A 26,013-nucleotide genomic window follows, 5' to 3' on the forward strand; every position below is an offset into this window, starting at 1 on the left:
CAGGAGAGACGAGAAATTTCCCACCATTATAAGAATTCCACTGGAGGCTTACTGAAGCAGCTCAGAAAATGAATGTATCCGCTCCTATCTTTCATTCCTTTTGTCTTCCTGCCCATCCATGAAAGGAAGTGAAAAAGAAATGTTGCAAAGAAGAATAGAGAGATGATAAGGTTTTCGTTCTAGAGGCTGAATGTGCAAAATGTTAAGCTCTCAAATGAGATAGAAAAAAAATGCAGCCTTGCTTATAAAAGGCGAATGGGTCCTGGACAATGCACTACAGACGCGGGTGCCTGCAGGATGTCTTGAAGCAGGTGGGTGGAAGTGTGAGGAAGCCACCTGGAAGAGGGTAGACAGGGCCCAAATCAGACACAGCTCTCCATCCTCCCTAAACAGGCTCGCCTAAGTGACACTTCCTTGTGTCCCAGGAAGTGACGATCAGCCAGTGTAGATGTTGTGACTCGCGGGTCTCACCCACTCCGAGGGTGCTGCAGGGCGCCCAGAGCGAGACGTCTTCCGCCGGCCCCATTCCCGAAGAGGCCGCGCCGTCGGGGGCTGAGACCCACTTGTACTGAGTCTCCAGCCGCCACCCTAGGCTGCTGGCGCTTCTAGGGGCTTTTGTGCTCTTTGCCAAACTCTGAGGGTGACCCTGAACCTAACGGCTCCCTAGAGAACGGGACTGACAGAGGGCTCAGGCGAGGACAGGGATTGAGAAAGCGTGGAAACGGGGGAGGAGGAGTAGAATTTAAGAATGGTAAAAGTCCCGAGGTAGGAGAAAAGGAGGGGTAGGATCCAGGGTAGGATTGAATCCAATTCTTCTCCAATGAAACGGACCAAAAAAAAAAAAAAAAAAAAAAGAAGGAAAGAAAGAAAAAGAAAAAAAAAAAAAGCCACTTATTCACATCAGCTCTCTCTCACCCTCAACCTGGCAAAAACCAAACACGAATAAAAATAAAACCTCCAGAGGCTCTTAGACGACCGTAAACTCTGCGGGTGGGGCACGAAACAAAAATAAACACAGGGACAGGCGGGCAAGAGAGCGCGGGAGGAGGAGGAGGAGGAGTAGGGGAGGAGGCGGCTCCGCATCCCTAATGAGGGAATGAATGGAGAGGCCCCCTCGGCTGGCGCCCGCCCACCCGGCGGCGGCCGCCAAGTGCCTCTGGGCGCTGCGTGCCGCGCCCGCTGCTCCGCGCGCAGCCGGCTCGGGCCGCTCCTCCTGACTGAGGCGCGGCGGCGGCGGCGGCGGTGGCTGTGACCGCGCGGACTGAGCCAAGACATTCGCGCCGGGGGCTCGGGCGCCGCCGCCGCTGGGCCCCGGGCGTGTGGATGCGGCTGGGTCGGGCGGCGCCGCACACCTGAGGCGGAGAACGGGGCGCGGCGCGGGCGACGCTGTCAGGGCCGCGGTTCCTGACGCCCAGGCGCTCGCCAGGACGAGCCAGGCAGTGATTTGAGGCACCGGGTTCACCTTCACCCATGGTCCGGAGAGCCTAGCGGGGCTCGCCGCCGCCTCCCGGCTCCCCTTCCACGCCTCCCACCCCTCGGCGCCGCATCCTGCCAGCCTCGCCGCCCCGCCAGCGCCGGGCAATCGCCTCGCCCGAAGCCCTGCCTCGTTACTGTCCGCATACCGCGGCGGCGCCGCCGCGGGAAGCGGCTCCCCCTCCTCTTCCTCCGCGTCCTCTTCCCTCTTTCCCTCGCCGGGGCCGCTTGTTGCACCGCCCCGCGGCCTGCGGGAGCCGCTCGCCCCGGCCTTGTGCTCGCGTCCGCACCTCTTTCCTGTCGCCCCCGGGGCCCGCACCCCAGCCCGGCCAGCGAGACCCCGGCCAGACCCCGCTGCCCGCACAAAATGTCGGCCCGGACGCCATTGCCGACGGTGAACGAGCGGGACACGGAAAACGTGAGTAACCGGAGCCTCCCTCGGGAGCAGTGGGGGCGAGACCCTCCTTCTGATCCCCACTTCACCCGCGCTTGGGCCGTCCCCCGTGCCTCCGCGCGGCCACCCGCGGCTGGGTCCCCACCTGGAGCCCGGCATGACCCTCAACCACTGCTCAGCCCTATTCTTCATTCCAACCCCATTTCGCTTGTTTCCCCTCAAGGGTAAGGGTGGGGAAACGTAAGTGGCGCCCTCTCGCTCGGAGGTGGTCCTCCAGGGGCGGATGGGGTGATGGAGGGCAGAGAGGCAGAATGGGATGGCAGAGTGGGCAGTCAGGATTGCTTTATTTCTACCTCTGCATTCTGTGCCCCCACCCTAATGAATGCTTGCTTTACAATAGCAGACGAGCCGGCTACCTCTCACACTCTTGCTTTTCTGGATCTTTCAATCCTTTGCACCCTCCCCTCCTCCCCCCGCATTGCCCCATGACTCTGCTTTTTGTAACATTGTGTCCACATTTTGGGTCATGGGCACCAAAGGGAGAAGGATGGGAATGGAAGTGGAGATGTGTGCGTGTTTGTGTATGAGTTTATACTGCTGTGACACTCTTAGTAGGGATGAGTAGAAGAATTTCACGAACAGCATCTATGGCCCTGGGGTTACGGCAAAATGTTGAAAAGCCACATGAAGCCAAGGGCTTTTTAATCTCTTCCTTAAGTCAGTGATAATGATGCAGGGCAGGTTTTACTTTAAATATCTCTCCTCCTCCTTGGAGTGTCACAAGGTGCACATCTTTGAAGGAGGGATTTTCTGTGTCTTTGATCAGATTGCACTCTGGAGCTGTTATCAAGATGCAGATGTGCCTGGCTTTTAAACGCTTGAAAAACGAAAAGAACAAGATCCCTTGTATTTCCACCTTCTGAAAAGTACAGTTGTGTGTGTGTGTGTGTGTGCAAGTTCCTTTGTGGGAAGGTTTTCTTGTTTTTGTTTTTGTTTAAAACACTCAAGACCTGTAAATAGGGCTTGGCTGATTTTCCGACTGATTTTAAGGACCTAGAGGGGTACTAAGTTTTGGTCAGCTGTCCAGAGCTCTCTGTCTAGTTATCTCATCAGCCGTCCAGCTTTTGATGTACCACTGACTTCTTGGGGTTGATAAAATAAAATAACGAAGCACTTTGGTGTTCTTAGACAAAAGGCACGAGAGAAAGGATACAAGCTCACTTCTGAGTTGTTGGAGGGGGTATAAACAGATGATTTCATCTTAGGAGGGAAGCACAGAAATTTAATATAATTATACAAAGAGAGAAGAAATTCTAGTAAGAGACCATTGTTAGAGGACCTATGAAGATGTTTCAGAGTGTGCTTTTGTCTTCTCTAGCGCCGTGCGTTTAAAATGGGAAAGATAGTGTAAGGCTGCTGCTATCATAAATTAGAACTTCATTTGCATCATAACTATTTTAGAAAATATAATTGATAAATAATTTTGATTGAGAGATTGAACAAGGTCAGAGAAAAAGATGGATATTTTGGTTTAAGTTGGTTTTAAAGCCGAGTTGGCACAGAATTTTTCTAACAGGAACACTAAAAAAATGCCTGTCATTCAAGAGTGTGAATGAAAAGTATGACAGATGATAACCTTTGTTTTTATTAGCAAATTACTGTATGTGTTAACCCAGGAGGAGTGGAAAAATACATCGTTTTTATTTTCTTTTAGATTTTGAATAGTATAGCTCTTCTCATACTTGTATGAATAAGGTACTTCATAAAGACATGAGATATAATTACAGAAATATGCGTTAAGGAATAGTACAAAATGCAGCTTCTCATGTAAGAACACACAAAAAAGGATTTTAAAGCTAAGCAATAATAGTATAAATTTTGTTGTGAGTACCTTCTGAAAATGATTATGCTGTATAAACTGATCTGCTGTTTCTGAACATGTTATTTCAAAGTCACTTTTATGGTCTTGTGCCTTATTGTGTTGTACATAATGATATCTCCATTTAGCTTACTTTACCCACATCCTTATTTTCTCCTAATTGCTGTGGAAAGTATCTATTATACGACACCTGTCAATTAATCAATAAGTATGCACTCAGCATGTTCATTTTTTAGGTAAAGGGTTGGGAAGGGGATATAGAAGTAGTGTTTAAGATAAGATCTCTCCCTGCAAGGAGCTTACAGAAGAGGTAATAATCCCAAACAAGTAATGTATAGTAGAAGACATTGTGTGAATAGGGCTAAATTGGTTTATAGGTGTTATAGGTGTTTATCAAAGAGGCCACCACTGATGGCTACTAAATCACCATTGGTGACTCTCTTTATTCTCTAGTTGGTAGTAAATGGCATCATCCATTTTTACTTCTCATTGATGAAATAAAGTAACAAACCTGCTTGTTAGCTAATATATTAATGCCAGTATGGCAGCCAAAATGTATTTTTGTTTGTAGTCATTTTCAATTACATGACATATTTTTAAAAATAGTTACGAAACTTTTATATTCATATGACTATTAAAGGGTTCTAAGTCCTTTGGTATATCAAGGACACTAACTAAAAACATTTTATTTTCTTTAGAAATTAAAATCAACAAATACAGTAATTTAAAACACCATCTTGATATTTCGTTGTCGTTTGCAGTTAATATAAACATTTCTTTGGTCATCCATATAACGTATTTGGATTTTGTCTCCTTGGGAATATATAATATCTACCCTTCTCAGTGTCACTAATATGTATTCAGGATAAATTAAAAACCCCAAAAGAGGAATATTATAGCACTGATCTCTTATATACTACTACTATATATAGTAGAATGAGAAAGAATTGCTTTTCTCTAAGAACAGTCTATGTGTACTTTTTCAGGAGTATTTTCTTTGATGAAAGATTTATGTGTGCCTTGTTAATAGGCCTCAACGGGCTAAATACAACAGGACAACCAATGATTAACTTTTAAGGCAATAAACACTTTGTAGTAAAGTAAAAAAATATGTGTTGCAGGTAATAGAATCTATGCAAAATGTGTTGATTTTAGATTATAAACAGTTCAGAAAAAGAGTAAAAAAGATTTCTCTTTTTTTCTTTTGTTAGATTTTATTTGGATAATTCCACCATGGATATGGATAATATATTATCATTACTCTTACATGTTTTTTAATGAAACAAGAAAAAAATTTTTAGTATTTGGGAAAAACTCTGATTATGCTAATTATTAATGGGTCAAAAATGCTCAGCCTAGCTTTCTGTGATGAAATTTTGATGAGTATGAAGAAAACTCTTTTCACTACTTCTTGGGATGTTTTAAAATTGAATTCAGTTCGATTAAAAAGTCTTTAATAAAAAAAGACGATGTTGAGTCTTGTGACATACTGAAATTCATGGCGGTGATTATAATGATTACCTATTGTAACTAAGGTTGCCATCAGTAGTTTGTCTTGTGAGGATCATTGTTAATGGCATGAAGAAGTGAGAGGAAAGCATACCTTTGTCACTACCCTTAGATTTTCTGTGCATCCTTCACATGTCACAGTACCTATCACATAGCATCTAATTGCCTGACTTTGTCTCCCTTAGTCTGTATTGCCAGTGCCCAGCACAGTGACTAGTACTAGTATATAAGAAATCAGTGCTGTAACACCCCCTTTGAATTTTTTCATTTTTCATCAAATATATTGGTGACATTGGTGAGGGTAGACATTACGTATTACAACCTGAGAGGCTGAATGAAGCCTTCAGAGAGAAAATTTAGTGACCTACCCAAGGTTAATAATTCTGTCCTTCAAGGTTAATAATGAAAATCTGACACCTTCCACTATTACTGTACTCATGCTGTTACTTCTAGAAGGTGTTTTTTTGTTTTTTGTTTCGTTTGTGTCTTAAAGATTTTAGAAGAGTGGCTCACACCTCTAATCCCAGCACTTTGTGGGGCCGAGGTGGGAGGATTGCTTGAATCCAGGAATTCCAGACCAGCATGGGCAACATGGAGAAACCCTGTCTCCACTAAAAATACAAAAATAAGCTGGGCATGGTGGTGTGTGCCTGTAGTCATTCACAGCTACTACGGAGGCTGAGGTGGGAGGGTTGCTTGAGCCCAGGAGATAAAGGCTGCAGTGAGCCAAGATTACACCGCTGCACTCCAGCCCGGGTGACAGTGTGAACCCTGTTTAAAAAAAAAAAAAAGATTTTAGAAGAGCGTATGAAATGGTATAAAATACTTTATTAGAGGAAGAACAGGGTATGCCATCCCTATCCCTATTTCTGAACCTTTACTGTTTCCTGTGTGGAGTGCCTTGCACTTGTCCCTTCATATCAAATTTACAAATCCTTTATGACTTGTCTCATTGTTTTAACAAGACTTCTGAAATGACTGCAGCTAATATTGTTGTTTGTTGTAGCTGAACAGTGGTGGATGTATATAGTCCACATCAGTGGTCTCTAAAGTGGGTGTGCAGGGCAATACATTGGAAGAAGAAATGTATTTAGTGTCTGTCACTTCACTTCTGACCTACATGCTATTATTACGTCTTTTTTTTTTAAATAAAAATCCAGGTCATATAGAATTAGACACATGATTTTAAAGTTGTTATTATTATTTTTGTTGTTATTATTTTTCTTCTTCCATCTCATTGTTTCCTTTGGGGGTCATTTTCTCTTTTCCTGAAGAATATCTGTGGAAGTTCTTTTGGTAAAGGATTGTTAGTCATGAACTTTTCTAGATCTGAAGACATATTTTGCCCTAATTCTTAAAAGATAGCTTTGCTTAGTCTGTAACTCTAGGTTGATAGTTTGATTTCTTTCACCACTCAGAAGGTGGTATTCCATTGTCTATTGATTTACATTGTTTCTGTTCAGGAGTCATCTGCTATTTGGTGTGTGATCCTTTCTGTCTGTCTCTATCTTGTATGGATTCATATGTCTCATCAGTTATGGAAATGTACCAACCATTATGTCTTTGAATGTTACCTTACCTCTGTTCTGCATAGTATTTCTGGCATTCTGGTTAGATGTGCTAAAATTTATCATTCTATCCTTCACGTTTAACCTGTCATTCATTTTTTTTCCTCCTATTTCACTGTTTCTCTGTACTCCAGTCTGTAGTATAACCTATACTATAGTTACCATATATGTTTAGATCTTTCTTCAGCTGTATATAACCCTGTTAACCTATCTGTTGAATTTTTTTTCGTTGTGGTAAAAAGCACACATCAGATACACCCTTTTAACAAATTTTTAAGTGTACAGTACAGTATTTTTGGTGGGGAGGGAGTAGATTTTAGTGGTGGTAAGGTGGCAATTTTTTATTTTTTCACGTCTTTTAATTTAATTTTATGATACGTATTAGATCTATTAGTGCGTATTTTGGGGGTATATGTGTTAATTTGATACATTCATAAATCAAATTAAGGCAATTGGGATATCTATCACTTTACATATTGATCTTTTCATTATACTAGCAACATTAAAATTATTCTAGCTATTTTGAAATGTACAATCGATTACTGTTAACTATAGTCACCTGAGTGATCTGTTGAACACTAGGTCTTTTTCCTTCTATCTAAGTGCATGTTTATACTCATTAATCAATCTCTCTTCATCCTCCCCTTCCTACTAACCCTTTCTAGCCTTTGTTAACCACCGATCTACTCTCTATCTTCATGAGATCGCTTTTTTAGCTCCCACATATGAGTGAGAACATATTTGTCTCTCTGTACTTGGCTTATTTCACTTAACATAATGACCTCCAATTTCATCCATGGGCACAATATTGTACAGCACATCTCTAGAAATTTTTCATCTTGTGTGACTGAAACTGTGTACGTATTGAACAGCAACTCCCTATTTCCCTTTCTTTCCAGACCCTGGCAGCCACCACTCTTAGTTTCTGCTTTGATGAGTTTGACTACTTTAGATACCTCACAAAAATGGGATCATGTAGCATTTATCCTCTGTAACTGACTTATTTCATTTTAGCACAATGCTCTTAAGGTTCATCCATGTCGTAGCATATGACAGGATTTCCTTCTTTTTTATAGCTGAATAATATTCCATTGTATTATGTACCTTGCTTTGTTTATCCGTTTATCTGCTGATGGACATTTGGGTTGCTTCTACTTCTTGGCTCTTATAAATAATACCTCAGTAAATATGGGAGTGCAAAGATCTCTTCGAGATCCTGATTTTAGTTTTTTGGATAAATACCCAGAAATGGATTGTATGTTAGTTCTATTGTTGGGTCATATGGTAGTTCTACTAGGTCAAATGGTAAGTCTATTTTTAATTTTTTGAGGAGACTTCATATTGTTTTTAATAGCAGCTGCAGCATTTTACATTTCCACCAACAGTGCACAAGGGTTGCAATTTCTCTACATCCTCACCAATGTTTATTTTCTATTTTTATTTTATTTTTGTTTTATGGTTTTTAAAATTATAACTATCCTGACAGTTGTAAAGTAAATATCTTACTGTGGTTTTGATTTGCATTTCCCAGATGATTTGTGATGTTCTCCATCTTTTTATGTACCTGTTGCCCATTTGTATGTCTTCTTTAGAGAAATGTCTATTCAACTCCTTTGCATATTTAAAAATCAAGTTTTTTTAATCAAGTTTGCGTATAGTTTTGCTCATACTGTAGTGTGCTTTTTCACTCTGTTGTTTTCTTTGATGTGCAGAAGCTTTTTAGTTTGATTTAGTCCTGATTGTCTATTTTTGCTTTTGTTGGCTGTGCTTTTGATATCATATACAAGAAATCTTTGTCAAGGCCAATATCATGAAGCTCTTCTCCTATGTTTTCTTCTAGGAGTTTTATAATTCAGGTCTTAAGTTTAAATCTTTAATCCCTTTTGAGATAGTTTTTGTGTATGATATAATATGAGGGTCTAGTGTCATTCTCTGGCATATATATATATCCATTTTCCCAGCACCATTTGTTGAAAAGACTGTCCTTTACCCATTGTGAATTTTTGGCATCCATGTTGAAATCATTTGACTGTGTATGCATGGGTTCATTTCTGAGCTCTCTATTCTGTTCTTAGTGTGTATCTCTGTCTTTAAGCTAGTACTATACTATTTTGATTACCACAGCTTTGTAATATGTTTTGAAGCCAGTAAGTGTGAGGCTTCTAACTTTGTTCTTTCTGAAGATTGTTTGGGCCATTCAGGGTCCTTTGTGGTTCCATATGAATTTTATAATTTTTTTGTTTCTGTAAAAAATGCCATTAGGATAGTTCTTTGTTAGTGCATAGAAATGTAACTGACTTTTGTACATTGATTTTGTAGCCTGAAACTGTTGAATTTGTTTATTATTTCTAGCAGTTCTTTTTTTGGTATTTGGAATCCTTGGGGTTTTCTACATATAAGATAATCTCATCTACAAACAGTGATAATTTTACTTCTTTCTGATTTGGATACCTTTTATTTATTTATTTTTTTCTTGTCTAACTGCTCTGCCTAGGACTTCTAATACTAGGTTAAATAGAAGTGGCAAGAATGGGCATCCTTGTCTTGTGCTTGGTCTTAAAGGGAAACCTTTGTTTTCTACCACTGAGTGTTATATTAGTTGTGGGCTTTTTATATATGGTCTTTTTTATGTTGATGTAATTTTTTTTCCATTCTTATTTTGTTGAGTGGTGTTTTTAATCATGAAAGGGTATTGAATTGTGTCAGTACTTTTTCTGCATCTATTGAGATGATCAGGCAATTTTAATTTTCCTTCTATTAATGTGGTATATATCACATTGATTTTTGTATGTTGAGCCATCCTTGTATCCTAGGGATAATTCCCTCTTGGGCATGGTATGTGATCCTTCTAATGTGCTGTTGAATTTGAATTGCTAGGTTTTTTTTTTTCCTGAGAATTTTTATATTGATATGCATTAGGGATATTGACTTGTAGTTTTCTTTTCCTGTAGTGAGTTTTTCTGGTTTTTGTATCATGGTAATGCTGGCTTTATAAAATGAGTTAAGAAGTATTCTCTTCTCTTCTTTTTGGGGGAGAGTTTGAAAAGGGTTGGTTTTAATTCTTCTTTAAATGTTTAGTTTAATTCACTAGTGAAGCCATCTGGTCTTGGGCTTATCATTGTTGGAAGGTTTTTGATTCCTGATTCAATCTCCTTATTAGTTATAGCTTTGTTTAGATGTTCTATTTTTTCATAATTTAGTTTTTGTAGGTTTATTAGGGTTCTCCAGAGAAACAAATCCAATAGGCTATACACAGATATATGAGAAGATTTATTATGGGAACTGGTCCATGTGATTATGGAGGCCATGAAGTCTCACAGTATTTCATCTGAAAGTGGGAGAACCAGGAAAACCAGTGATATAATTTAGTCTGTGTCTGAAGGCCCAAGAACCAGTAGCTCTAATGCCTGCAAGCAGGATAAGATGGATATCCCAGCTGAAGAAGAGAGAAATACATTTTCTGTTTTTTTTTTTCTTTATATTCCAATCGGGCTCTCTCTATGGATTGAGTGATGCTTGCCCACATTGGTGAAGGTATATGCTTTGTTCAGTTGCTGATCAAAATGCTAACCTCTTCTGGAAAAACTCTCTTGGATATACCCCAAAATAATATTTTGCCAGCTATCTGAGCATTCCTCAGGCTAGTCAAGTTGACATATAAAATTAACTATCACGGTAAGTTATATGTTTCTAGGAATTTATACATTTCTTCTGTGTTATCTGATTTGTTGGAATATGATTATTCATGGTAGTATCTTATATCCTTTTTATTTCTGTGGCATCATTTGTAATATTTCCTCTTTCATTTCTGATTTTGTTTGAGTCCTTTTTTTTCTTAGTCAGAGGTTTGTCAAATTTGTTGATCTTTTCAAAAAACCAAGTCTTTCGTTGATTTTTTTCTGTTGTTTTTATATTCACTAATTTGTTATTTCTGCTCTAATCTTTTTTATTTCCTTTCTTCTGCTAAATTTTGGCTTAGTTTGCTCTTCTTTCTCTAGTCCTTGAGGTGTTGAGTTAGATTATTTATTTGAAGTCTTTCTCTTTTTTTTTTTTTTTGTTTGAGTTAGAGTCTTGCTCTGTCATCCAGGCCGGAGAGCTATGGCTCAATCTTAGCTCACTGCAGCCTCTGCTTCCTGGATTCAGGTGATTCTCTGCCTCAGCCTCCTGAGTAGCTGGGATTACAGGTGCCTGCCACCATACCTGGCTAATTTTTGTATTTTTAGAAGAGACGGGGTTTCACCATGTTGGCCAGCCTGGTCTAAAACTCCCAACCTCAAGTGATCTACCCACCTTGGCCTCCCAAAGTGCTGGGATTACAGGCAAGAGCCACCACACCCAGCCTCTTATTCTTTAACGTAGGTGTTTTTTAATGAAGTCATGATAAACTTCCCTCTTAGTACTGCTTTTGCTGCATCCCATAAGTTTTGCTGTTGTATTTTTGTTATCTGTCCTGGAGAATGTTCTGTGTGTGCTTGAGAAGAATTTATATTGTGCTGCTTTTGGGTGGAATGCTCTGTATGTCTGTGTGTCCATTAGGTCAATTTGTTCTATAGTGTTCTTCAGGTCCTCTGTTTCCTTGTTGATCTTCTGTCTAGATATTCTATCATTATTGAAGTAGGGTATTGAAATCTTTTATTGTTGTGTTGCCATCTATTCCTGCCTTCAGTTCTGTCATGTTTGCTTCTGCTCTGATGTTGGGCGCATATGTATTTATAATTGTTATAGCTTCCTCATGAATTGATCCTTTTATCATTACGTAATATTATTCTGTGTCTCTTGTGACACTTTTTGACATAAGGTCTGTTTTATCTGATGTAAGTTTGGCTACTTCTGCTCTCTTTTGGTTATTTCATCCTTTAATTTTTAGCCTGTGGGTGTCCTTAAATGTAAAGTGAATCTCTTGTACACAACATATAGTTGGATCTTATATTTTAATCTTTCAACAACTCTGTCTTTTGATTATGGTGTTTAATCCATCTTCATTTGGTGCAATTAGTGATAGGGAAGGGCTTACTATTGCCATTTTGTTAACTATTTTCTGTCTTGTGGGTTTTTGTCCCTCTTATCCTCTCTTGCTGTATTCCTATGTGTTTCATTGATTTTTCTGTAGTGACATCTAGTGTAAGCTGGGTTCTATTAGTATCTAAAACCAGTCCCTCTGGCAGTCCCCTAAAAATCAGAGTATTGGATCCATGCTCCACTCTTCTTTTTCCCCATCTGTTGAATTTTTAATTTCATTTATCATTTTTAATTTCTAAAAGTTTTAAGATTTTTCTCTTAAGCTTGTCTGCCTTTTTAAGTAGATTCTTGGGCTTTGCTTATTTTATGATTTCATCTTCATTTCCTTGAACATTTAATATATAGTAATTTGCATCCTGTTTCTGGTAATTCTATTATCTGAAGTCCCTAGGAGGTTAGATTTATTGTTGATATCTGCTAATTCTCATTCACTATGGTTGTTTCTTATTGAATGTGCTAGTATTTGATGGTATCATTCACTGTGGTTGTTTCTTATTGAATGTGCTGGTATTTGATGGTGAACTCCTCTTTGCCTAATTGTTATTTGTGTGAAACTTGGGGGCCTAAATTGAGGATGCTTCCTTCAGAAAGGGATTGGGTTTGCTTCTGCTGGGAACCCCTACTGACCTGGGGCACTTTAGTCTCCTGTAGGGATTCCTGGAAGTTGTAGGTTCAGCTCTCTAACCCTGTAGTGAGTCCGAGGCTTAGTATTTGACTCCAGGGTAACTAAGGCTTTTGTGGTAACTTTTAGTTGTTGTTTGTTGATTTGGTTTTTTTTGTGTTTGTTTACTTGCTTTTGTTTTGCCCTTGGAGGTCTTTCTTACTCTCTTATAGTTCAGTAATTCATTTAAAAAATATGTACTATTTTGGAGTGCCCCTTATAATATCATGCCTACTGCACTGTAGAAATTCTGGAATAAGCTTTTTGTAAATGGGTCTTCAGAAATTTACATACTTATGGGATTTCCATACTTATGTTCCATACTTATGTAAATTTCCATACTTATGTTCCTAAACCATGTATCATTTCTGAAATTCTCATATCTGTATACTTTAAAATGTGCATAATTTTCTGTTTATGAATCTTTCATTTGAAAATTTGCTAGATTTTTGAAATTTGTTACAATTGTTAGAATGATTAATTTTCAAGAATGGCTCAGGCAAAGTGGAAATCTAACAGAACTTTTGCATAATTGGTGAATAGATCGAAATATGAGCATCATAATTAAATAAGTGCAAGCAGTTGTCCCCTACTTCCATTTGTGTGAGATGCTCTCATTAGCCATGACAGTCACTGAAATTAAGTAGCAACATAAGCTGGACTTATAATCAGTCCTTCAGTTCTTTATCACAAATTGTTAAGCCAACATTTACAAACTCAAGAAACATTCATTTGTATTGTATAACATTAATAATATTTTGCTAATCACTGAAAAGTTTGTACCATCAGAATTCAATATATTTCCAAAATTTTTTATACTATACTTTTTAATATGCATAATCTATTTATAAAGTAATTCATATGTAATTTATTAGTATTCCTATGGGAGTGCATACTTACACATTTTGAAGCTAAAAGTACCTTGGACTGTAGTTTAGAGGCCATTCTGTGCCACAGAGTTTAGCATTGTTCTCTAATTCTTCTGCGTATAAACTTCTGCTTTCTAGCTAAATTGAAAATATTTTGAGGCCATGGACCACTTCCAGCATTATTTCTGTATATCCTTTATTACCTAGCATAGTGTTTGGCATATTTTTTGGTACTCAACAATTTAATAAACCAAGGTCTATTTTATTTATTTATTCTCAAATACAGTGAGTTTATGAACCACCTGAGGAGATTGTTTCAAATTTGCATTTCCTAACTCCTGCTCCCTCCCATTCTTTGTTCTTGCTCAGTTTTTCTAGGGTGGGGTCTAGGAATTTCTCTTTCTCCAAACCCTTAGGGAATTCTTACACAGATATCCACCAGCTAGGTTTTGGGAAACACTGATTTATGTGATGATGATGATTACATTGTAATTAACCTCATATTATGATGAAAATGAAAAAACAATTATAGTTGATGGCTATATTTTAGAAAGTAGGATGGAAAAAATGATAAGTCAATCCTTTTGTAGGTGATGACAACAGTAGAAAATATCAGGGAATTTTCTGTAAGTAATAAGGTACATGCATGTGGTTGTTATAGGTGTGAGATATAAGAAAGGGGTAAAAGAGGAATTTCATGTTCTTCCCTTCCCTTTCCTCAAATTTATGTGGTTAACAATAAAGTGGAAGGGAGATGGCAACCGAAAAAGGAGTTTACCATATGGTGCCTGCTGTGGTGTGAATGTGTCTCCCAAAAGTTCACGCGTTGGAAACTTAATACCCAATGCAACAGTGGTGGGAGATGGGGCCTAATAAGAGATGATTGGGTCTTAAGGTCAGAGCCCTCATGAATGGCTTAATGTTTTCTCAGTAGCAGGTTAGTTATCTCGATAGTGGGTTGTTATAAAGCAAGCCGTGCCCATAGTGCTTTTCTGTTTTGCACACTTGCTTACCCTTCTGCCCTTCTGCCCTTCCACCATGGGATGACGCAGGCTGAAGGTCGTCACCAGATGCCAGCCCCTTGATGTTGGTCTTCCCAGCCTACAGAATCATGAGCTAAATAACTTTCTGTTCATTATAAATTACTCAGTCTGTCGTATTCTGTTATAGCAACAGAAAAGAGATGAAGACAGTGGCTTTAGTTATAGGCTGAATCTTTCTCCTGAGAAAGTGTTATTTAATACTGTTTTGACCACTATATCAGGTTAGTCCAGGTAGTAAACAAATAAGCTGAGCCACAGTACCAAATTATAGTGAACTACCTGTAAAGTATATGGTAACAGGTTTAACAAGACTACCTTTCCTTTTGGGATCAGCAGTGCTGCTTTCACAATTTGAAAAGAGGGTTTGCTTTTATTTCCTTTTCTGTTCACTTCATCACAATTTAAGATGATAAAGATACAAAGACAAATGAAACCTGTACCCTGCTGTGGAGTGACTCAGAGCCTGAAGTGGGAGACAGACTTAGAGACAAACAAGTATAGTAGAAAGTTGCAGTTCCTTGTCATCCAGCTGATTAGAACACAGAGTAAAGAAGGAAGGAGAGGCGGGCCAGGTGCTCAAGAAAGCCTTTGAAGTTGCTAATCAGCTTAAGGAGATTTTGGGCTGAGACAATGGGGTTTTCTAGATATACAATCATGTCATCTGCAAACAGGGACAATTTTAATTCCTCTTTTCCTAATTGAATACCCTTTATTTCCTTCTCCTGCCTGATTGCTCTGGCCAGAACTTCCAGCACTATGTTGAATAGGAGCGGTGAGAGAGGGCATCCCTGTCTTGTGCCAGTTTTCAGAGGGAATGCTTCCAGTTTTTGGCCATTCAGTATGATGTTGGCTGTGGGTTTGTCATAGATAGCTCTTATTATTTTGAGATACGTCCCATCAATACCTAATTTATTGAGAGTTTTTAGCATGAAGGGTTGTTGAATTTTGTCAAAGGCCTTTTCTGCATCTATTGAGATAATCATGTGGTTTTTGTCTTGGGTTCTGTTTATATGCTGGATTACATTTATTGATTTGCGTATGTTGAACCAGCCTTGCATCCCAGGGATGAAGCCCACTTGATCATGGTGGATAAGCTTTTTGATGTGCTGCTGAATTCGGTTTGCCAGTATTTTATTGAGGATTTTTGCATCAATGTTCATCAAGGATATTGGTCTGAAATTCTCTTTTTTGGTTATGTCTCTGCCAGGTTTTGGTATCAGGACGATGCTGGCTTCATAAAATGTGTTAGGGAGGATTCCCTCTTTTTCTATCGATTGGAATAGTTTCAGAAGGAATGGTACCAGTTCCTCCTTGTATCTCTGGTAGAATTCAGCTGTGAATCCATCAGGTCCTGGACTCTTTTTGGTTGGTAAGCTATTGATTATTGCCACAATTTCAGAACCTGTTATTGGTCTATTCAGAGATTCAACTTCTTCCTGGTTTAGTCTTGGGAGGGTGTATTTGTTGAGGAATTTATCCATTTCTTCTAGATTTTCTAGTTTATTTGCATAGAGGTGGTTGTAGTATTCTCTGATGGTAGATTGTATTTCTGTGGGATCGGTGGTGATATCCCCTTTTTCGTTTTTTATTGCATCTATTTGATTCTTCTCTCTTTTCTTCTTTATTAGTCTTGCTAGCGGTCTATCAATTTTGTTGATCTTTTCAAAAAACCAGCTCCTGGATTCATTAATTTTTTGAAGGGTTTTTTGTGTCTCTATTTCCTTCAGTTCTGCTCTGATTTTAGTTATTTCTAGCCTTCTGCTAGCTTTTGAATGTGTTTGCTCTTGCTTTTCTAGTTCTTTTAATTGTGATGTTAGGGTGTCAATTTTGGATCTTTCCTGCTTTCTCTTGTGGGCATTTAGTGCTATAAATTTCCCTCTACACACTGCTTTGAATGTGTCCCAGAGATTCTGGTATGTTGTGTCTTTGTTCTCGTTGGTTTCAAAGAACATCTTTATTTCTGCCTTCATTTCATTATGTACCCAATAGTCATTCAGGAGCAGGTTGTTCAGTTTCCATGTAGTTGAGCGGTTTTGAGTGAGTTTCTTAATCCTGAGTTCTAGTTTGATTGCACTGTGGTCTGAGAGACAGTTTGTTATAATTTCTGTTGTTTTACATTTGCTGAGGAGAGCTTTACTTCCAACTATGTGGTCAATTTTGGAATAGGTGTGGTGTGGTGCTGAAAAAAATGTATATTCTGTTGACTTGGGGTGGAGAGTTCTGTAGATGTCTATTAGGTCCACTTTATGTAGAGCTGAGTTCAATTCCTGGATATCCTTGTTAACTTTCTGTCTCGTTGATCTGTCTAATGCTGACAGTGGGGTGTTAAAATCTCCCATTATTATTGTGTGGGAGTTTAAGTCCCTTTGTAGGTCACTGAGGACTTGCTTTATGAATCTGGGTGCTCCTGTGTTGGGTGCATATATATTTAGGATAGTTAGCTCCTCTTGTTGAATTGATCCCTTTACCATTATGTAATGGCCTTCTTTGTCTCTTATGATCTTTGTTGGTTTAAAGTCTATTTTATCAGAGACTAGGATTGCAACCCCTGCCTTTTTTTGTTTTCCAGTTGCTTGATAGATCTTCCTCCATCCCTTTATTTTGAGTCTATGTGTGTTTCTGCACGTGAGATGGGTTTCCTGAATACAGCACACTGATGGGTCCTGACTCCTTATCCAGTTTGCCAGTCTGTGTCTTTTGATTGGAGCATTTAGCCCATTTACATTTAACGTTAATATTGTTATGTGTGGATTTGATCCTGTCATTATGATGTTAGTTGGTTATTTTGCTCATTAGTTGCTATAGTTTCTTCCTAGCCTCGATGGTCTTTACAATTTGGCATGTTTTTGCAGTGGCTGGTACCGGTTGTTCCTTTCCATGTTTAGTGCTTCCTTCAGGAGCTCTTTTAGGGCAGGCCTGGTGGTGACAAAATCACTCAGTGTTTGCTTGTCTGTAAAGTATTTTATTTCTCCTTCACTTGTGAAGCTTAGTTTGGCGGGATAGGAAATTCTCGGTTGAAAATTCTTTTCTTTAAGAATGTTGAATATCGGCCCCCACTCTCTTCTGGCTTGTAGAGTTTCTGCTGAGAGATCAGCTGTTAGTCTGATGGGCTTCCCTTTGTGGGTAACGCGACCTTTCTCTCTGGCTGCCCTTAACATTTTTTCCTTCATTTCAACTTTGGTGAATCTGACAATTATGTGTCTTGGAGTTGCCCTTCTCGAGGAGTATCTTTGTGGCGTTCTCTGTATTTCCTGAATCTGAATGCTGGCCTGCCTTGCTAGATTGGGGAAGTTCTCCTGGATAATATCTTGCAGAGTGTTTTCCAACTTGGTTCCATTCTCCCCATCATTTTCAGGTACACCAATCAGACGTAGGTTTGGTCTTTTCACATAGTCCCAAATTTCTTGCACAAACAGAGAGCCAAATCATGAGTGAACTCCCATTCACAATTGCTTCAAGGAGAATAAAATACCTAGGAATCCAACTTACAAGGGATGTGAAGGACCTCTTCAAGGAGAACTACAAACCACTACTCAATGAAATCAAAGAGGATACAAACAAATGGAAGAACATTCCATGCTCATGGGTTGGAAGAATCAATATCGTGAAAATGGCCATACTGCCCAAGGTAATTTATAGATTCAATGCCATCCCCATCAAGCTACCAATGACTTTCTTCACAGAATTGGAAAAAACTACTTTAAAGTTCATATGGAACCAAAAAAGAGCCCGCATCGCCAAGTCAATCCTAAGCCAAAAGAACAAAGCTGGAGGCATCACGCTACCTGACTTTAAACTATACTACAAGGCTACAGTAACCAAAACAGCATGGTACTGGTACCACAACAGAGACATAGATCAATGGAACAGAACAGAGCCATCAGAAATGATGCCACATAGCTACAACTATCTGATCTTTGACAAACCTGACAAAAACAAGAAATGGGGAAAGGATTCCCTATTTAATAAATGGTGCTGGGAAAACTGGCTAGCCATATGTAGAAAGCTGAAACTGGATCCCTTCCTTACACCTTATACAAAAATTAATTCAAGATGGATTAAAGACTTATATGTTAGACCTAAAACCATTAAAATCCTACAAGAAAACCTAGGCAATACCATTCAGGACATAGGCGTGGGCAAGGACTTCATGTCTAAAACACCAAAAGCAATGGCAACAAAAGCCAAAATCGACAAATGGGATCTCATTAAACTAAAGAGCTTCTGCACAGCAAAAGAAACTATGATCAGAGTGAACAGGCAACCTACAGAATGGGAGAAAATTTTTGCAACCTACTCATCTGACAAAGGGCTAATATCCAGAATCTACAATGAACTCAAACAAATTTACAAGAAAAAAACAAACAACCCCATCAAAAAGTGGGCAGAGGACATGAACAGACACTTCTCAAAAGAAGACATTTATGCAGCCGAAAAACACATGAAGAAATGCTCATCATCACTGGCCATCAGAGAAATGCAAATCAAAACCACAGTGAGATACCATCTCACACCAGTTAGAATGGCCATCATTAAAAAATCAGGAAACAACAGGTGCTGGAGAGGATGTGGAGAAATAGGAACACTTTGACACTGTTGGTGGGACTGTAAACTAGTTGAACCATTGTGGAAGTCAGTGTGGCGATTCCTCAGGGATCTCGAACTAGAAATACCATTTGACCCAGCCATCCCATTACTGGGTATATACCCAAAGGACTATAAATCATGCTGCTCTAAAGACACATGCACACGTATGTTTATTGCAGCACTATTCACAATAGCAAAGAGTTGGAACCAACCCAAGTGTCCAACAACGATAGACTGGATTAAGAAAATGTGGCACATATACACCATGGAATACTATGCAGCCATAAAAAATGATGAGTTCGTGTCCTTTGTAGGGACATGGATGAAACTGGAAAACATCATTCTCAGTAAACTATCGCAAGGACAAAAAACCAAACACCGCATGTTCTCACTCATAGGTGGGAATTGAACAATGAGAACTCATGGACACAGGAAGGGGAACATCACACTCCAGGGACTGTTGTGGGGTGGGGGGAGGGGGGAGGGACAGCATTAGGAGATACATCTAATGCTAAATGACGAGTTAATGGGTGCAGGAAATCAACATGGCACATGGATACATATGTAACAAACCTGCACATTGTGCACATGTACCCTAAAACCCTGAAGTATAATAATAAAAAAAAAACAAAAAAAAACTTCTATAGATACCGAAAAAAAAAAAAAAAAAAAAAAAGAAAGCCTTTGAAATGAGGCTTGAAAGATAAGTACTCCTTCACCAAGTGGCTCTATGGAAAGTTGAGTTGGTGGGAAGAAGAGGGCATTCTGGGTGGAAGGTGCATTTGCACAAAGGCCCCGAGTGTGAAGTGGAGAAGAGGAGAGTATCGCCCTGAAGAGGGCAGCATTTAGTGAGAGGGCCTGGCTTGAGATTAGGCAGGGCCTTACATGCCATAGCAAGAACCAGTCCTGGAGGCCGCAGAAGCTCTTGGAGGATTTAGGTGGAGGGTCAACTTGATGAGATTTGTATTAAATATTTTCTGTGTGCCTGCATGCTTTAGAAACACTCTAGTTTTTAAATTCAGTGGGCTGCTTTCTCATGGTTGTTTTTTTTTTTTTTTTTTTGAGATAGGGTCTTGTTCAGGCTAGAGTGCAGTAGCGTGATCACAGCTCACTGCAGTCTTGGCCTTCCAGGTTCAATCAATCCATCCGCCTCAGCCTCCTGAGTAGCTGGGACTACAGGTGCTCACCACCATGCCTGGCTAATTTTTGTATTTTTTCGTAGAAATGGGAGTTTCAACATGTTGCCCAGGCTGGTTTCGAACTCTTGGGCTCAAGCGAGCCACCCTATCTCTGCCTCCCAAATTGCTGAAATTACGGGCATGAGCCACCACACCCAGCCTGAAAGCGCTTTTAATACAGTATTTATATACACTTTATTTGGCATATGAGAGAAAGGTTTGGTAAAGGGGAGACGCCAGTGCTAGTGACAAAGACTCTTGACAAACTTTAGTTCGGCTGCTCAGAGTCCTGTTCTCAACTAGGCCTTGACCTTGGCCCTCTATTTCCTTCCTGTCCTTACTGGGCCTGCACAACTCCGAATTAGCAAAGAATCTTGCTAAGTCAGTTTGGTGAGATACCACCCTTGATATCTGACCACCCCTGATAGCTGATTGAGTTCTTCACCCCCCATCTTTGATGTCTGAGTCCTTGGCCTGTCATTTGCAAGAACCCCCTTACCCTTGATGTCTCCTTTAATACTTTTCCATCTATTGACCCTGTCACTCTGCTCCTTGCCTGTAAATCCCTAGCCATCTTTGCAATATTCAGAGTTGAGCCTGTCTCTTTTCTCTATGGTAATACCACTATTAGAATAGTCTTGAGTAAAGTTTTCCTTATAGTATTAACAAACAGAATAATTTTTTATTTAACACCAGTTAAGAAAAGATTCACATTTCATAATGAAATCCCACACATTTTTCACTGTGATGGTATGTATTGGGAGTATGGTTACAGATGTCAATGGTAACCATAAAACAATCACTTAGTAAACTAGAAAGTAGAGTTTCTCTAGATTTAGGGCAGAAGAATAGGATGATGAAACGGGGCAAGGAGAAGGATTTAGCAAATACTAGGATTGGTATTTCATTGTCCTTTAATGGTGATTGGTCTTGGTGATTTTTAATCAGTGATGAATATAGTTGAACTAAAGGGAAAGATTATTTAGCTACTGCTCTGTTCTGGGTTAGATTTATCTTTCTATTACTGCCTCTTCAGTTACTTAAGGAGGGATATTGTTGCTTTGTAAAGATAGTCTCCAGCCTGCTTTTAGTCATGAAAAGCAACTAATTGGCCGGGTGCGGTGGCTCACGCCTGTAATCCTGGCACTTTGGGAGGTTGAGGCAGGTGGATTGCCTGAGTTCAAGAGTTTGAGACCAGCCTGGGCAACAACGGTGAAACCCTGTCTCTACCAATACAAAAAATTAGCTGGGCATGGCGGCGTGCGCCTGTAGTCCCAGCTACTCGGGAGGCTGAGGCAGGACAATCACTTGAACCCCGGAGGTGGAGGTTGCAGTGAGCCAAGATCGCACCACTGTACTCCAGCCTGGGAAACAGAGTGAGACTCCTCTCCAAAAAAAAAAAAAAGGAAAGAGAAAAGAAAAAAAAAGCAACTATAGGAATAGAAAGCAAAAAGCTATGGATAAGCTCGTTTATCTTGGATCAAATCACTAACCTTTCTTTCTTATGGCTCTTACTGGTACATCTCATTTTGGTACCTACTTACCTATAAACTGTCTTGGGTACTTTTTTCTACAGAAATTATTTATTAACTGAATAGCAGTAATAAATCATGCCATTGATCCTTCTGGCCACTCTAGATTCTTTCTGTATTGCCTAAATACCAAGAACTAGAAGGAAATGAAGTATGTACTAGTAGCCACTGTTTAAACCAGTGGAATTGGCTTACTAGTGAATTGTTAACTACCAGTGCCCAAAGAACATCCTACGGAAGAAAGTCTTGAATAGAAAAGGTTGGAACCAGGTTGGTTGATCACTTCCACCTTTCCCTTCTACCTTCCTTTCCAGGAGGGGAGAAAAACAAGGAGAGGTAAGAGTATGGTCAGTGAGGAGACTCTATTCCTCTTTCTGCCAGAATTGAGTGTTTATCAGTTGCTAATTCTGCTTCGTATGTACTTTGTGACAGTAGTGTCAAACTGTACTGTAATTTTCTTTTTTTTTTTTGAGATGGAGTCTCGCTCTGCCGCCCAGGCTGGAGTGCAGTGGTGCAATCTCGGCTCACTGCAAGCTCCACCTCCCAGGTTGACACCATTCTCCTGCTTCAGCCCACCAAGTAGCTGGGACTATAGGTGCCTGCCACCACACCCGGCTAAATTTTTTTGTATTTTTAGTAGAGACGGTGTTTCACCGTGTTAGCCAGGATGGTCTGGATCTCCTGACCTCATGATCTGTCCGCCTCGGCCTCCCAAAGTGCTGGGATTACAGGCGTGGGCCACCGTGCCCAACCTCTGTACTGTGATTTTCTTAAGCCTGTCACACACATAATGCTGCAAACTCCTTGAGACCAAGAACACTATTACTGACTCCTGTATCAAGCAAACAGTGATACCTGCACTTTGCAGAATTGCTTGCCTTACTGGATTAAAAACAGCAAGAGTATGTCAATAAAATACATTCCTCTTCCTACAATACTTTACCACAGTGCTGTGCACATAGTAGCAACTCATTGGTTGTTTAGTAAATGTATACAATTAAGATTCATTCATTCCCTGGAAATATTGGAGTACTTTAAGAATATGAGGTGATGCTATGTAGATACAGTATTTGCTGTTTAAATTCTGGTCATTTTTTGGTGAACATCTGAAGTATATCGGAGAGAGGTTCTTCTCTTTATGTTCATGATCATAAGTTAAAGTTATTGTTAAAATTTCAATCTACTTCAAAAAATTAATTTAAGTTGATATGATTATTAGCTTATATTAGGAAATAATTACTGGATTTTGTTAGATTTACTAAGTATAACTGAACTGAAGGTCGTAGAATAAAGCTCTGACTACTAGAGTATTAAATTAAATGTAATGATTTAGAGAACAAACATCTGGTTGGGCATGGTGGCTCACACCTGTAATCCCAGCACTTCGGGAGGCAGAGACTGGTGGATCACTTGAGGTCAGGGGTTTGAGACCAGTCTGGCCAACATGGTGAAACTCCATCTCTACTAGAAATACAAAAATTAGCGGGTGTGGTGGTGGGCACCTGTAATCTCAGCTACCTGGGAGGCTGAGGCAGGAGAATTGCTTGAACCTGGGAGGCAGAGACTGCGGTGAGCCGGAGGCTGCAGTGAGCCGAGATCATGCCACCGCACTCCAGCCTGGGTGACAGTGAGACTCCCATCTCAGAAAAAATCATCATAATAATAATTAATAAATAAAGAACAAACACCTATTGTAATTTCTGGCATGAGTTTGCTGTAACGTTTTTGTTCTTGTGAGAGTGAAAGAACTAGGAAGTTTGGAAAAGAATTTAACACGATATTTTTAGATAATTTAGGTAAGTGTTTTCTTTTATTACTAGCTTGTAATAAATCCTGGCAAGCGGTAGTGAAAGCCCTCCCAAAGTAGCTTCTTGGGGTGTAGGGGAGTATCTTAGGGAGAAGTGCCTCTAAAATTAAAATACAGCCTCAGCCACTCCCTGTCTGCCTCCTCTATCTCAGCCCTCAGGCTGTGTTTGTGTGGGTAATAGGGGTAATTGCCCTTTGTATACCACAATTCAGATGTAGAGGCAGTGTAATTTCTTGGTTAAGAGCACAAGCTTTGAAGCTCAAGTCCTTGGGTTCAAATCCTAGCTCTAGCATTTATTAGATGTGACCTTGGGAAGCCACTTAACTTCCTTATACCTGTTTCTTTACATGTAAAATGGAACAAAAGTGTCTACCTTATTCAGTTGTTGTTTTGTTTAACTAACTGAACACATATAGTGTCCTTAGAACAGTACCTGACACCTAGTAGAAGTGCTAGCTGCTGATGCTGCTGTTATTATTCCATTTAATTAAAGCTTGGAAGAAGTAAATTTGCCAGTTTTAAGTGCATCTCAGGGTTCCTGAATTACATGGTTTTCATTTTTTAAATTTCTGTATTTTACATCATGGATTTATTCCTTTTTATACCAAGAAAAAGTATTACATTTACAACATGAAGTCTTTCTGTTTTACTAGAATGCTTGTATTAAGTGTAAGAGGGCCACTGTGAAGCTGAATTATCTGCAGGTGGCTTGGTAAGCAGGGAATTAGAGCAGAGCACAGAAGAGGAGAGTTGTTTAGTGACATAGATGTCCTCAGTGGGAATGGACATATTTGTGGTGTTACATAATGTTTAAGAGCACAAGCTTTGTAGACAGGACATTCCTGGGGTTTATCTCGAGCTCAGCCTTTTACAAGGTGTATTACATTGGGCGTGTCTCTTTATCTGTAAAACAAAGATAATACACACCTGGTTGGATGATTGTTGGGTTTTCATTAGTAGGTTTATATAATATACTTTTGTAATAATAGATGTTCAGTAATGGTATCAAAGAAGCAAGGAATCAAACCAAAATGATGAGAAAATTCACAGTTGTTGATCAGGATGTATTTCTCTTACCCCACAGTCGTGAGACAACTAAATTCATGTTCTTTGGGCTTGCCTTTTCCCCATGCTTACCAGTTTCTTCATTTTAATACATTCATTCTTGAGACTGAGTACAAATATACTTGAAATGATTACTGCTTTAAACATGCTAATGGAATCTCTCTCTTGAGACTGCATTGATTTTAATGAACCCAAATATAAAGGCAAGTCTTAAGTCAGGGATTTACAGCTTGAAGATAATTTTCATAATGTCATTGTGTATGCTGGAATATAGTATTCTTCTGTTGTCTTTTCAGAATCATAATGCTTATATTTTTGCCCCTTAGAAATGATAGATAATAGTTTGATGAGCTAGAAGCAGAGTTAGGAGAAGCTCTTTTTTTTTCTTGAGACAAGGTCTTGCTCCGTTGCCTAAGCTCGAGTGCAGTGGCAGGAACATGGCTCACTGTAGCCTAGACCTCCCATGTTCAAGTGCTCCTCCCACCTCAGTCCCTCAAGTAGCTGGGACTACAGGCGTGCGCCACCACACCCGGCTAATTTTTGTATTTTTTGTAGAGACAGAGTTTTGCCATGTTCCCCAGGATGGTATCAAACTCCTGGGGCTCAAGCAATCTGCATGCCTTGGCCTCCCAAAGTGTCAGGATTACAGATGAGAGCTGAGAAGTTCTTCTAATTCTGTTTGACGTGCGTCCCTTTAAGGAAAGATATTTTCATATTTCTTAAAGTAATGCTTGGTATTTTTTTATTCAGAGGAATTAACTTCACCTTGGTCAGGTTTACGTAATAGTGACTTAAATTAGAAATACAATCTCTTGTTCAATTACCTTTTAGAAGTAAGAACATTGCAATTTAATTTATCACATCAGAGTTCAGTCAGGGAAGCAGAATTCTGTTAAGTGATACAGAATAAAGCTTTTACTAAGGGATTATACTTATACAATTGTGGAAGCTGGTTAAGCATTCTGTGTATAGTTGCTGCTTCAGAGTCTGGTATTAAGAGGCTGAAATCCTCAGAGCCAGCAGTCAGGAGGGAAAGATGAATGTGACATGGGGGAGTAAAACAAATTAGAACCTGCGAGGACAAACTGGAACTCGTGTCTCTCACTGCCTTCTGTCTTCTAATATGGGTGACCTGGAGGATAAGCTGGTGCTCTTCATTGGAGAGTTGCCCACGCATCTGGACCGGAATTCAGAGCAGCTGAAGCAAGTGGTCCAGCGGGAGCTGAAGCAGCTCCATGAGACATGCCAGCACATCAGCTATGTCAAGCGTGAGTGCTGCTGTGTCTGGCCCTGCACTGACCTTCAGAGCATATAAATGGTTACTGTTTTCATTTCTGCCATCTTAATCTTGTGCAAATTTCTCTTGTGGCTGATGTTAGCCTAGGACCATAGAGAGAAGGCAATTCTGGGAAACAGAGTTCCAGTTTAG

At 39.8% G+C, this 26,013-nt stretch overlaps 1 protein-coding gene across 8 annotated transcripts in view; it reads left to right on the forward strand.

Annotated features, from left to right (window-relative positions):
- The first annotated feature begins 1,131 nt into the window (after nt 1–1,131).
- MARK1 (microtubule affinity regulating kinase 1) overlaps nt 1,132–26,013 on the forward strand; it is a 138,954-nt gene continuing 114,072 nt past the window's right edge. For 5 of the 8 annotated variants that reach the window (XR_004244986.2, XM_032136293.2, XM_032136296.2 and 2 more), the window contains exon 1: nt 1,170–1,891. Coding sequence is in view for 7 of the 8 variants with exons in the window: in XM_032136293.2 (XP_031992184.1) it covers nt 1,841–1,891 (51 nt within the window). In the remaining variant the exon portion in view is untranslated. Of the gene's footprint in view, nt 1,892–26,013 lie in introns of all 8 variants that reach the window. The other 3 variants (XM_032136289.2, XM_032136290.2, XM_032136294.2) reach the window with 1 other exon arrangement.

This window comes from Hylobates moloch, unplaced genomic scaffold (assembly GCF_009828535.3).
Source record: "Hylobates moloch isolate HMO894 unplaced genomic scaffold, HMol_V3 SCAFFOLD_18, whole genome shotgun sequence".
Taxonomy (NCBI): Eukaryota; Metazoa; Chordata; class Mammalia; order Primates; family Hylobatidae; genus Hylobates; species Hylobates moloch.